Below are 15,400 nucleotides of genomic sequence, written 5' to 3' on the forward strand. Positions count from 1 at the left end.
TCTTCCAACCACTTAGGGCAAGAATGAAAGTAGGAAGGGTGAGAGCCATTGCAATTAAAGCAATGAGAGTCTGTTTCACACTCATAGACATCATGATCATTGCCACCGCAATAAGCACACGTCAAGGATCCACGAAATGATGTCTTTGAATGACAGAACCACCGACACTGAAAACATTTGAGAGGGTTTGAAATGTAGGGCTGTATCTTGCAATTAAAATAACCTGCCTTTATGGTGGCAGGTGGATGCAGTGACATAAATGTTAAAATGAAGACAGTGGTGACATCATAATTACATCTCTGCGAGTGGTGATACACCTCACTGTAGAAACTCCTTGGGTGGAGATACAAGTGAGAATGTTCAAATCAGGAATGTTCTTCAAATCCCTCTTAAAAATAACTCCTTGTGACGAATTCAAAGTAGCATGGGGTGTAACATCAATGGGTATACCACCAATTGTCTTTGAATGTAAGAGGAGTTCACTGTGTTGAGATGTGGATGTTTCCACCAATATGTCACCAGAGCAAAGCTTTCTGACTGACCCTGGAGAGTCAGCAAGACCCTCTAGTCCCTTCTGAATAAAAAAGGGAGACATTTATCCTAAAGGTTTGTCTGAAAGAAAATGTAATATAAAAACATGAAGTACAGGTGTCACAGATATTAAAGATTGCTGTTCAGAATCTTCAAGACATGATCGTTTACCTGTGGACTGTTTTTTCGCCATTTTATTCAAGAGTTTATTTAGTGGATTCATAATAAAGAAAGAATGTTTTGGTGCCCACTGACCTCACCCACAATGGAGCCCTACAAAGGGATGCCCTACAATGACAAATAAGGATACTGCAGCAACACCACGATTTTGTGAGCATTATACCCAAACACCTGCATAAGATATAATGTCCACAACACCTGTTAAGAACATCCAACCCTAGTACTTGGCTGACCCTAGCCTAAGTGGACTGGCCAATTGATCATAGGGTGGCCACCCAAAGATGCCCATCTACAGGAATTCAAGGCCAAAGTGGTGTGTTAGGGTTGGACCCCTCAATAACCAGAATCCTCTCCTCCCCTTCATGGTTCACCATGCATGGCAAACACGTGGGTGGATGTTTAGATTCCAGAGGAGGTAAACTGAAACCAACTTTGCTATTAATGTATTTTATTAAAATTAACATTATAATGTATGTTTTAATTCAAAGTTTTATACTACATACATTTTATTTACAAAAAAAACTTAAAATATTTAAACCTTCAGTTTTGTTTTCATATTATGCACACGTTCACAAATCTTAACTTTTGGTCCCTATAATACTATAACTACAACTGTAAATTTATATGTAACAGAAAGTAGGCTAACTGCACTATTTACCTATGCTTGTTTCGAGTTACTTTGGTTTAAATCATTGACTACAAGAAGTAAGTTTTCCACCACCCCCTACAGAAGAAGCCGTGCCAACCTTCTATACTTGAAACTTGAGATATACATACAAGACAGATGTATTTAATCTAAAACTGGCACATACATTTCCTTACTAAATATGTTTTAACAGCCAGAGTACAGTTTGTTCTTTTTGTCTTGACTAGCACTTAATGTTGTTTCTCACACATGTATTAGGTAGACTGTTAAACTGTATTTAGGTTCTACTTTTACATTTTTAATTTATTATTTATGTTTTAAAATGTAAATGTATATTTGAAAGGCTAGATGTTTTAAACATAGCCCAAACTCTGCTTGATACTTTAAGGATAACTCACCAAGTGAGATCAAAATCCTTTTGTTGAAAGCTTGTGTATCTCCGCTAAGTATACAGTAACATGATCTTAGAGTACCACTGATGTGCATCAACATGAATAATAAACAGCAGAGGAAAAGGAAGGGAAAAATTATAAACTATTAATGAAAAAGTGCAGACATGAAATTACAGATACAACCTAAAAAAAAGGCTACCTTGCATTTGAACTATTCAGTCTAGGTGTAAATAACTACAATAAACAAATGTTTATCTATTTTTTTTTGTAAATTTATTCTTTCAAGAAAGTTCCTATCAGATTTCAAATAATTTCATTTACTAGTTTTATTTTTGAAAGTAAATTTCACAATATATATGCTATGTTCTCAAAATGTGGAGATGCAGTGGATAAAGAATCATGTACTGAACACATGAGAATAGTTGTTTAACATAACTAAAAGAGTTTCATAAAATAACCATGTAATGATTTTGTGGTGATGAAATATTTTTTTCCCCTTCAGATTCAGCAGAAAAAGATAATCAAATGAAAACTTTGAAAGAAACTAACAGAAAAATACTGCAATTTCCATCTTAATAAATGTGAATAACAAGTGCATTCAAAAAACTATGCAAATAAAGACTATTTTTTTATTTAACATGGATGTTTGTCTCACTTTTCTTGTTCTTTGAGTTTGATTTATTCACTTCATTTAAGAGAGCTTTACCTGATAATACCACAACAGCCACGTGTGTGATATACTGGAAAGAATAGTTACTACACAAATAATTATACTTGGATGTTCAAAACACTTGTACAGAAAAAGAAAGTCTCACCTTAATCAAAATCTGAATGTTTTCTTCCTTCTTATAGCACTTTTGGAAAGCAGAAAAAGAATCAAATATATTTCCCTGGAAATACTGTGATGATTCAATACAGTTGTTATCCCACATGACCTCGTGATTGACAGTATAATCTTCACCATTATACCCCGGTGAATTGGGATTAAATATGAACAAGAAACACTTTAAATAATAAAAAATCAAAATATCTGTACACTCACACATGAAAGCTATACTGAATGACTGATGATATGTTTGTATAATGGCAACAGAATATTTAAAAATAAGCAAAATTGGGACTTTCATACCACTTCTACTAAGGTGCACCTTTTTTATCACAAAACAAAGATAAAATGACAAATTAACTGTATATTTCATGAATTAATTTTTTCTTTCTTTTACTAAAATAAAAAAAGCATGTTAAACTTTATAAACCTCTTAACTTACCACTTCTACATCAATATCATAACAAGACGTTTTCTTAGTGTCTGGTCCTTCCACACTAAAACAAGGCCAACCACAAAAATCAGAATAATTATAGCAAATGCACTGTACAAATAGCAAGGTTTGTAAAAAATAAAATAGTAATTGTATTAGGCCCATAATAACAATGTTCTCTCAAATATTTATGTTCAGTAATATTATCATAATCACTGAGAGCAAACAATTTTAAAAGACAGTATAGGTGGAGATTTGTAATTAACTGGAAAAAAAATCTTTAATGAAAGAATCAGATAAATGTATTGCTTACACAGATAAAATGGTATTCAAAAATTTTAAATGAAAAAAGAATACATTATAGCTGTGAGTTATGAACAGATTTTTGATCTTTCACAAAAGCTTTCTTTGAGGAATCCTCCTCCTCAGGATTGAGCATTGACCTCAAATTATGGTAACAAAGAAACACGGGGAAGGAGAAGGCCATAAAAATCTTCATTAAACATCAGCCATAAGCTATCTTTAAAATATAATTTTATCTCTCAGTTACTACTTTTGTCACATAAATTTACTGTAATCATAACTTATATTAAAATGTAAGCAAAGTAAAACTGGGAAATGGAGTTATCAAACAGCTGGAACATCTGTGAACTGCAAAGTATAGATCTAAGCTGCACTGCCAACTAATAAATACGACAAACTTTTCTTTCCAGTTTTACAGTAGGATATGAGGATAAACAATGCAACTTGATAATGTGTTGGATTAATTAATAAATTACAGTCAAAACAAACATTAAATTAAAACAAATAAAATTTTCAATCTAAATAGTACTTTGTGTGAATATAGGATAAACAGCTAGATCATAAATCTTTAGGGTTTAGGCAAAGCTGTTCCTAATTTGAAATTTCCCTCAAGAGCCAATCCTGCCAGGCAATAGCACTTGCAACCACAAGAGCCTTGCCCAATTCTTTAAACCAAATAACATGATCTGTCACTTCAATGGCCCAAAAGTGGGCCAGTGACTACCTAAAGGGGCATCTGTTTTAACCACTCAGACTACAGTAGTGTGTCCTGTCAGTCAATAGACACTAAAACGATGTCACATAACTGATACTTAACATTGAAATTTCTACTATCGTGATGTCAATATAATGTGAGCATGTCATCAATTACACTGTTACAAAATTTTTACTTTTTTTGTTCCTGGGCAGAAAGTGTTATTTCCCAATTGCTTATGCCTAAAGTAAATGGAAAAGACCTATTTTTCTCTTCAAACTTTGCTTTTGTGATCTGGATAATGAAATTTTCAAATTTACCATTTTCTAAAACATTCCAGGTAAATTCAATGCTGAGAAGCTGACAGAGAATTTAGTGTGTCTATATATATATATATATACACACACACACACATACACACCTAAAGCTGAAAATTATAATTATCCTATACTGAACATGTATTTCCAATAGGTGCTTACCTCTTTCCACAAGATTAGCTTTTCTCATATAATGCTGCCCTCTAAATGTGAACTTTTTAACTTACACTCCCACTTGTTAAAATTTGTAAAGCCCATCATGTCTCTTGTGCAAATAATCATGTGTCACTTGTTAGCCAATAGGAGCATGACATGTTCACATGACACATGTGGCTGCCTCTACACTCCCCTATTTAACCCTCACTTTGAAGTTTTGCAGAAAGCAGGAGCAGTCACCAGCAGTAATGGGGAGGAAGGTTGGTAAGTATCTAATGGAAATGTATTTTCAGTGTTGCAAAATTATAAGTTCTAACACAGTACTTACCAACCACTGAAATGGAGGAGGACCTGGTGCAAGGGAGAAACAGTATATCCCTGAAAGCATCTGAAGCATACCTCCAATCATGAGAAAAAAATGGAGGGCTCCACACTATTTATGAACCAGGTATATTCTTTACTTCTGTGTATAATTTGGGAAACATAAAAACAAAAAATGCAAGGTGTAATGTTGACAGAGCGAGTCAGACCATACAAGACAGGTCGGTACACAGCACCCAATACCTCCTCTATATCAAACGGACATCTTGCAAGGATAGGATGATGACACTTAATCAAAGGGATGAACTCCCATGTGACAACTCAACTCTAGGTGTTACAAAAGTGTAACTATATATGGTGTATTACTTCACTCTGATCCAAAGCCTCCTCTACAGAGAACGGACTTCCTGCGAGGGTAGAGACTCAGTCTATAAGTGTAAATGAAGTATGGATGCAACTAGTTTAAAGATAAATGAGGATTGGTTCACGAAATCCAAAACTACCTGTGTGAGGAGCCTACGTCAAGTGAGAATACCCAATCTGTACATGCAACACCAGTAAAGGTGCGTGTTGTTTTTTTTGTCATGTTTTACACCAGCATAACACCACTGCTCTACTCTCAAGTGAATGATTATAGTCATCTGTGTGAAACCTACCTATGATGAAACTAGAACTAGAAAGTGGCAAGAATTCACATACTCTACTTATAAAGGAGGAGGGGAAATAATGTATTGGGGAGTCTAAAGGACCATCATCACCAGAGACAGTGCAATGGGTGACAATAAAGCCTTATGCTAAAAAGCAGATCACACCAAATTCTTCACTCAAGGCATGATAGCAATGAGCAGCTGTCCCCATCTACTTTATCTCAGTCATCCATGGGTTGTATGACCCCAAACAGACATATTTATATGTAGCAAATATTGTGAAGTTATTCACCTACATGAAATTTTGTGGAATACCCCATCTTTACTATGACTGTGCATAGGCAACAAGGATAGTGCACAGTAAACATAGTGTATACTTTGGATGTAATAGTTAAAGAATATCTTGTCAGGCACCACTCACCAGAGAGAGGATCCAATGCAAGGGCCCCTGTAAGAAAAAAAGTATTCAAAAAGACTTATCCTGTGTCTATGCCATACAGAAATATGAAGTGTAGCCACAAGCAATAGTTGATACCCCAAAAATACAGAAACTATGATGCAATGGAGATAATGAGAAATGAACATTAGGGAAAAGCAAAGGAAAAAAAGTGATTAGACAGACAGAAAATGAGAGAATGTGGAAAGGCACACAAGAAATAAAACAATGGACCCAACCAAGAATGGTAAAAGGAGAAAGATCCCAGGAAGGGAAGGGATGCCCAAGAATGAAAACCTGGGAAGGAAACTGCTTGGACAATATAACAACCAGGAGCACATACTGGAATAAAAGTCTATACATATCTTGATGAGGGTAAAAAAGGAAGACAGAATTTAGGTGAAAAGGAGTTAGCCTCATGAGTAGTTAAAGATAAAGAAGGAAGGAATGGACTGTGGTACAGTAGTGGACATGGACTGTAATACAATGTGAAAGGGATAGCACAGCAAACACATACGACCAACATCACCTGCAGATGAAGAGGAGAAGGAATACTCTTAAAGAGAAATAGAAAATAAGGAACATTAGGAAAGAGGAGGAAACAGATGTAAAGTAATGAAGTACAACGTGAATGTCTAACTCAGAAGCACCAGAACATGGAGGCAGCCAATGCATCTGGAAAGAACAGAATAAAGGGTAAAAGAGGGGAAGGAAAGATGATGTAGCAACAAAGAATCAAGGCAATGAGGAAAAGGAAACAACACTCGACATAAGAATCAGACCACACCATCAGAGACCGAACAATAGTCAGACATGAAAATGAAGAATTGGAAGGTTGGGATATAAAATCAGTGAAAGTGATTGTGAAAGGAAGAAGGGAAGACAGAGGAGGAATAACTGAAAAATGAGCAAGAGAAGACCACAGATAAGCAGGCCAGGAATGAGCAACCTGAAGAACCAAAAACAGAATGTTAAAGAATAGGGAAGTGAACTAACAAAGTAATCAGAGAGGATGATAATGAAAGGGAATGTGTTCAACCAAATCCAGGTGAAGACAACTATGGCCAAAACCTGATGAAGGGGAGCAGAAAACCAAACCAAATGATGGAAAGAGGAGATGTTAAATGTACACACATGAGAAACAAACCACCAAACACTAAGTCAGTGAAAATAAGAAACTGGAGGAAACACTTCATCATGTAAACCCGTTCTGTTCAGGAAAACAATCTGCAAAAAGTGTGAAGGCACCATGTATGTAACACAGCAAATTAACCTGAATATCACTGAACCAAAAGATCCAAGTACAAAATGTAAGGATCCCAACTGATATGAGCAACAACTGTTAAGTAGTCAGACTGAAACATGATCAAACAACCACAAAATAGAAAACAAGGTTACCAAGGCCAACAAACAATATAAAGCTCTGGGACAGTGATAAGAAGTGAACACACAACCTCATACCAACAGCCTGAAAAGAAAGAAAGGGAGTAGACAGGGGCTACAAAATGGCTCATACCAGAGAATAAAGCAAAGAGGAGAAGGCTGCATTTGTCTTGAAAGGGTAACTAAGAATCCTTAAAAAAAAGTGAGGAAGTAAGAAGAATGAATGGAAGGACCATTGATAAGGAGTTAACAATTCCTCAGAATAGTGAGGAGCCAGTTGTCCTTGGAGAAGGGAAAGCACAATCCCAGGGTCACAAAATAGTAAAGCAAAAGCCCAAGCTAACTGATAAAGATATGTCAAAGTCAGCCCAAAGGAAAAGGTACAAAATCAGTCCCCCATTCCACAATGCACAAACCAACAAAAAGGACAAGAACACCCTGTGATAAAATATGGGAATAAATATTGTAAATGGCATTCACAGTCATCCAAAGACCCTCAAGTAAAGGCCCATCAAATGTAAGGTAGGATCCCTTGGTAAACTGGGGGGTGTAAACAAATGGAGTGAGATAGGATAGGCCATCAACCAGGTCCTAGTTCCAAAACAGATAAGATTAAATTCCCCAACAGTGTGGGGACATTTAAGAGTCTGGTGGATGAGGAGAGAAGGGATCAACCTACAAAGAAAGATGCTGGCATGACAAGGGATCCTGAGAAAGAAGAAAAAGCCCAATATACAGGCTGCACTGATAAAAATGTTAACAGACCTAATGGATAGTCTCCAGAAATGATGTTGGTGTGCATTGCATCATTGGGAAAAAACAATGAACTATGGCACAGTGGGAAGAAGAAGCAGCAAGCACATAGAAGGGAAGATCTGTTGAGACAAAAACTGGTAGCACATGGTCAAAACAGGAGAAACATCTACACCTGAATACTGTCAAACAAGAAATGACAGTTAGGTATGGGAGTAGAGAGGGACAAACATGCCACATGGGCATATCATGTTCCTACTGCTTAACAAGTGATGCATGAGAGACATGTTAGAATTTTCTAATTCCAACAGGTGGGAGTGTAAGGCTTGCAGAATGCACTAGTAAATAAATTGACAGTTAGAGGGCAGCACCAAATGAGAATAGCTAATTTTGTGTGAAAAGTAAGTACCCTATCAGAATTGCAGAATGTGTAGAGCAATATCATATCTACAAATCAAGACATTTCCATCAGCAACTTCACATACAAACTACAAGATGCTAGCTAAATGAACTTTTAAAAAGCTCACCTGATAACATGGTTGATAACAATGGGTTCTGGAGGGTGCAGAAGTTGATGCAACCGCTGAGGAATTTCTGCAAACTTAAGTCTTGAACACTGGAAAATCTTTGAAAATGTCAAAGTTACACTTTGTTCCTAAAACCTTTTGAAAGTTAGGAAGCTCTGTTTAATACTTATAAAAATAAACCAATACAACATTAAAATAACTTTTGCCACAAGTGTTGAAAATGCATTTCTGATATAATTAAATAATACATATTTTTAATCTATTTGTCTTAAACAGCAGGATAAAATTAGTAGATTTGTTTTAGTGAAAAATGAGAAGTGACAATCATTCTTATCAACCATATCTAAAATTGTAGAATTAATATTTACAACAATATACTGAGTTATAGGTGTAAAAGTAAAATGGAAAACGTCTCTACCTGCTCTAAATACTTGTCACAATTGATATACTCTCGTTCATGAGCATCTTGCAGCTTGTGTGATTTGATATACTGCCACAGAGCATTAATAATAACTGGCCGTGTTTGAGTGTGAATACCCAAAAGTCTGGCTAATCGAGGGTCCAACTTAAACTGTAAAGGCTATAATTGAAGGAATGCAAAGCATTCATGAGAAAAAATATCAACAACATAAACAAATACAAGTAGATACATTGAATTGCATTTTGTAAGAAGAAACATTATAATAATTTATAACTAAATGAGTCTATCACACCAAGGTTTAAAATTCCTCTAATATTGATTTTAAGAACCAGGATAAGTGAAATTTTCTAATCTCTACAGCTGCTTGATAGCCTATAAATGCTTAACAAACACATCAAAAACAACTTTAAAAGTAACTGCTATACAGGGTTTTAAAGTATTTCCCACAAAACTAAATTTTTAGTTTAAACCAATGTTTACAAATTTGTTTACATTCTTTAAACTTTAAATTGCTATATTTTTGTACCATTCACATGAAGTTTTCACTGCTACAAAGGTAACGTGAGTACATCCTTTTATGTTCCATTGATATGCTTTAAACACATGCTAAGTACACCAATTTTATATACACATTATATAAATTAATCACTTGTCAATAAAATTAAAATAAAATATTATTCTAAATATTGAGAAAATAACAAATATTAAAGGAAAATAATAAATAGATTTAACTCCATGCAACTGCAATCCAAAGATTTGCTGAGCTCTGTAAGAACTGAAGCTTGCAATCTTGAATTAATGCAGTTACTTAGGAGACAAATGGTAATTTATTGTCATGAAAACCTAGTCAAATAACTGTAAAGTGTAATGTTGAAAGTATCTATGTTTCTGGTGAGGATACAAAGTTCTCTATCAGGAAAGAAAATGATAAAATTAAAGATTGATAATGTTGATTATGCTAAATAAAAATCAGAAAGTTCAGAAACTGTAGAAGGGGAGATCATTGAAGAGAATGAACCTTAAAAATAAAAAAAAAAAAGAGCACCAGAAACTTTTAACAGTTTCAAGGTGGAAAAATGCAAATCTGATGCCTCCAAACATTACTGCTTTTAGTGGTTCATATGGTATTATTGTTGACACATTAGGATTTAGCAATCTTAATATTTCAATCTGCTCATAAATGAGGATTTTATCAATGATTTGGCAAGTAAAACACATACCTGGACATGCTAATTTATATAAAGAGAATAATGTGGGAAATAGATCTCATATTAAAGAAAGATATACGAGAATCGATAGGAAACTGAACACTTCTTAGTTTGAAATTTCTCACATGTATTTATATAAAAACATAAGGCTGCAATTCTAAGATCGACTGATCCATTGCACTTCAATCCTTTAGCAACAGATCTGGTGTAATATACACAATTATTTATACTTTTGGTGCAGTTATGTGTATCTTAACAAAATCTGGTAAACTTGTATTAAAACTGCAAGCCTTTTCTAAACAAAATATGAGATTTTTTTAATGAAGTATTTTTTACCAAAGTTTTGTTTGTGAAACTAGAGTCTGTTTTGTTACTTGTCTGAGTGCAAAGTGATTTTAATATTATGATTAAAAAACTCTTCTTTGTCCCAAAAATCTCAGATTTTATTCATGTAATCTCTCAAACCTTCTAAACACATTTCAAACTTTTGGTTTCAGTAAAATTTTATATTTTGTCCATTAATTTCTCAACCCTAACTATATGGGGTATGTAAGTTTGACTAATCTTGTAACTACCATAAAAAAACTACGAAATTAATATAATTTATGTTTTTTTTATTGTAGAATGACTACAGCTTATAACGTGAAATTTACATGTTAAGTCAAAAGAACTGAAATCTTGTAACATTACACATTTATCATTTTTACTACACTGACCTTCCAGATGAGTCTTAGGTAACATAAAAGTTGCACAGACGTGGTATCTGATAATATAAAACTGACCTTTAGCCTTTACAAAAAATTAATAAGCATATGAAGCTAAAATTTGAATTATAATCTACAGTTTAATACCAAACATATTGACATAAATTCATAAAATATAGTTCAATGCAAGTCAACCAATGCAATGACATGGCCTTCCACCCATGACCTGTTGTGACAGGGCTAATTACACTTAGCGTTTCAAAGCTGTGCTGAAAAAGAGACAGATATATAAACAGAAATTTTTGTACTAAAATGTAATGTAAATGTATCTTAATGATCCTGGTGCTGGTAGGCTTTACAAGAACCCACCATCTACTTTAAAAAATCCTAAAAGATCTATCACCTCATTCAAAATATCTGCATTGGTGAACCTGTCTTTGCCATCTTGTTTTCTTTGGGAAAACTATATGCTCCTATAAAGGAGCATGGTCTGGAACAAAAGAAATCTATGTTGCACGAAATGTAAGGCTACACACCAACAGATCTTGAATATATGCAGACAAGTCAGATTTCCTGAACTTTGACAGAACAATATTTGATGTGATGATGTCATCGTAATCAAATCTGGTAACTGATATTTACGTTATCTGGTAACTGATATTTACGTTGACAACTGGTTCACACGTAATCTTCTGTATCAAAACATGATTGTAATTGGTACTTTTCCATGAAAAATAATCTGAAAAGATCTCCAGCTGCAGCAAGTAATGCTAAGCTGAAAAACAAAGGAAAGGCAAATAAACGGAAACAGTCCCCTTTCAAAATTTCAAGTTTATTTGGGATTACAATAAATGTACAGACAGAGATGACAATACATATCCATTGTAAGACCCCTTCAAAATCGCAAAGAAAATCCTGAAATGGTACAAGAAAATGGCTCTAAATCAAAGTTTGCCACTGTAAATTGTCATTTCCTATACAAAAGGACAAGAAGGTAGTGGTTAATTTTCAACTTGATATAATATATATTACCTTTTTGACTTTAAGAGAAAAATCCATTATACAACTGATTGAAAGACTTCAAAGTCATAATACTGTAATCTACAGATTGGAATTAGTGAATTATGCTACTACCCATGCTTTCAGATATATTACATAGAGTACCACTACTGGAAGTGAGCTATATAGTGTACTTGTTAGCAAGTAGTGTAGCAATAAATTATACAGCATGTAGCATGTGTAGCTATTAGATTTGATAAAAAGCATTCATATTTTAAAAAATTCTGCAAACTTGCATTGTGCACTTAAGTGACAGCATTAACAGTTTATGTTCTAAACTGCTTCAAAATTTGCCTTAAAGAATCAAGAAGAAAATTTAGTAAAAATCACTAATTTTGTTTCTATTTCAATAAAATATAAAAAAAAATGAGTAAACAAGTTAAAGAATATTTTATGGTTGAGTGAAATGATAAACTTCCATTTAAATAAAAAACAAATAGTACAAAATGTTTCTTTTAATGTGTTGGCCTGGCATGGCAATGTGGTCACAGCGTTCGACTCAAAAGCCGAGGGTCACGGGTTCTAATCCCCGTTGCACCAAACATTCTCACCCTTTCAGCCGTGAGGGCATTATAATGTGATGGTCAATCTCACTATTGGTTGGTGAAAGAGTAGCCCAAGAGTTGGTGATGGATGGTGATGACTAGCTGCCTTCACTCTCGTCTTACACTGCTAAATTAGGAACGACTAGAGCAAATAGCCCTCATGTAGCTTTGTGCAAAATTCAAAACCAAACAGATCTTATGTGTCATGTTCAAGAATTTTAAAGTAAAACCACAGAGAAATATAGAATATGTCAACCATACTAAACAAATTGAAGATTTTTCTAGATATCACCTCACAGAATTAAGAACTTAAAACTTCTATAACATTAAAATATGGATTATTAGCTAACATTTTATGCCAAAAGCAAGTTCATGCACATTAAAGTATACCTGTGGTGATAAGGTTAAAGGCCATTACAAGATCATTTAAGCTGACTTACCTAAATACACATCTATCTAGCAGTGTCAGAGTGCAAGAATGATGATGAAATAAGATTTTATTGTTGAACAAAAATCTAGACTAAACTAAGCTTTTTATTACTATAGTAAATTTGTAAATTTTTTGTTTTTTTTAAATTTCTTGCAAAGCTACATGAGAGATATCTGCTTGCCATCCCTAATTTAGTAGTGTAAGACCAGAAGGAAGGCAGCTCATCATCACCACCCACTGCCAACTCTTGGGCTACTCTTAATGAATGGTGGGATTGATCATCACATTATAATGCCCCCATGGCTGAAAGGGCAAGCATGTTTGGTGTGATGAGGATTCAAACCTGCAAACCTCAGATTACAAGTTGAGTGCCTTAACCACCTGGCCATCCCGGGTCATTTATAAAATAAAAGTAAACATACCTGATAATCTAGCAATAACAAGATGGTGCACCGAACATTTTTATCCCCTGGACGCTTTACCTGGAACCCATCTGTTTCTGTTGTTGTTGGAGTACGATGCCACTACAAAAACAAAACGTTTTTTAGAAAGTTGGCTATTATTAGCTAATTCTAATTGGTATTATACATGAAATTCTGAAATAGATGGAAAATATTTGTCAGACATACCACTTTTAAAATTAAACATTTTTAAATTTAAAAGACAGGTACAATATTAGTAATGTACAATGACAAATGTGTCCAACAAATGAAATTCTTTATGTTATATTCTAATATTTAAATATAAAATGAATTAACAAACTAAATACATTTGGAAAATAAAAGTTTTGAAAATGTATATTGTACAAAATTAATACCTAATATGTTGCAGAAACCATCATTAGCTTGGTTGTTTGTTGTTTGTGATAAGGCACAAAATACACAAAATGGTATCTGTACTTTTCTCACAATGGGTATTGAAACCTGGTTTCTAGCATCATAAGTCCATAGATTTGGATGGTATACAAAGAGCTATAAACACATTTAAAGACAGAGCTCAGGTCCACATGATTTAAGAATATCCATCTATGAAACGCTTGCAAAAGGCAACCTGTTGAAGTTAGTGTTGTACTATCAACACATCTATAACATGCAACACTTTTAGAATATGGACTGATAACTATCAAATTCTGACCCAAACCAATAGATCACTTTCATCATAAAGGCTATTATATCATCATCCTATAAAACATCTTTGGTGAAATTCTAGAGAAGTCTCATCTATAAGACTGAACCACTAGAAGTTATCTAGTGGTTATCAATTATGCTGAACTTACAGTTAATAAATGGGAATACTTTGAAACTGACCAGAACAATTGGTATTAGCTTAAGAACAAGAAGGTGCCTATAAAATAGGCTAGCAACCTATTATTGTTGAAAGAAAATAGTTTGCATCAGTGCAATGTGTCAGATGACTTGTAATAGAACCAAAAATTTTCAAATTTCATAAGCAAAATTTTTGTAATGTCCAGATAGTTTTAACAATTTTTTTCTAAGAAAAAACTTTATATTTTGTTATTTTCACCTACAAATCTCAAAGTTCCATCATATTTTGTAACCACCATATAAATTATGCCTTCTTCATTCTAGAATGACTACATATTATAACAGGTAAACATAAATGTTTAAATCAAATAGCTTAATACCAATGACATTATACATTTATATGGGTTTATTATTTTTATTATATTGACCTTTCAGCTATGCCTGACTAACAATACAGAAGTTATAAAGACATAATGCATTTGCATTCATGTTACTGCATCCATTAATATAAAACTGACCTTTAGTTTTTACAAAGTGATTTATCTTAACTATTTTCTTTTGTAAAATAGTCACATTTCAATTATTATACATTATGTATGTATATAGATTAATACAATATGCAAATACATTCTCATACTCATCTTTCTTAAAACACAGAACAGTAAAGATAGAAAGAAATAAAACAAACAATTATTTCTTCTAGTTACAACCTTTGTACTCAGTTGCTGCTCATTGTAGCTTGCTAAGCCTTATGAAAATTTCACGTGGAGGATGTGTTTGTTTGTTTGTTTTAAATTTTGCATAAAGCTACACAAGGGCTATCTGCACTAGCCATCCCTAACTTAGCTGTGTAAGACTAGAGGGAAGGCAGCTAGTTATCACCACCCACTGCCAACTCTTGGGCTACTCTTTTTTTTACCAACAAATAGTGGGATTTACCATTATATTATAATTCCCCACAGCTGAAAAGCCGAGTATGTTTGGCATGATGGGAATTCAAACCCACAAGCCTCAGATTACGAGTCAAGTGCCATAACCACCTGGCCATGATGGGCCAGGGAGGATGTGAAATGAATTAATTTTATCAGGTTTTATATATACATTTGAATAATAAAAAAAAATCAAATTCTTTCATTAATACCACAGAATTCCATTATAATTTATCGAGTTTCATTACTAAGCTGTATTTGTATTGAGTTATAAAATTTCAAAGAGGCTAAAGA

The 15,400-nt window shown here is 33.8% G+C and overlaps 1 protein-coding gene across 4 annotated transcripts in view; it reads right to left on the reverse strand.

The window, feature by feature from the left end:
- The window catches only part of Bap60 (Brahma-associated protein 60), a 39,068-nt gene that overhangs the window by 11,501 nt on the left and 12,167 nt on the right, over positions 1-15,400 (reverse strand). For all 4 annotated transcript variants that reach the window (XM_076470950.1, XM_076470949.1, XM_076470951.1 and 1 more), the window contains 4 exons: positions 13,335-13,436; positions 8,964-9,125; positions 8,546-8,643; positions 3,018-3,072 (listed from right to left, as the gene is read on the reverse strand). In XM_076470950.1, the coding sequence (XP_076327065.1) occupies positions 3,018-3,072; positions 8,546-8,643; positions 8,964-9,125; positions 13,335-13,436 (417 nt within the window). The remainder of the gene's footprint in view (positions 1-3,017; positions 3,073-8,545; positions 8,644-8,963; positions 9,126-13,334; positions 13,437-15,400) is intronic.

The sequence above is a fragment of the Tachypleus tridentatus genome, chromosome 12, assembly GCF_004210375.1.
Source record: "Tachypleus tridentatus isolate NWPU-2018 chromosome 12, ASM421037v1, whole genome shotgun sequence".
Classification (NCBI taxonomy): Eukaryota; Metazoa; Arthropoda; class Merostomata; order Xiphosura; family Limulidae; genus Tachypleus; species Tachypleus tridentatus.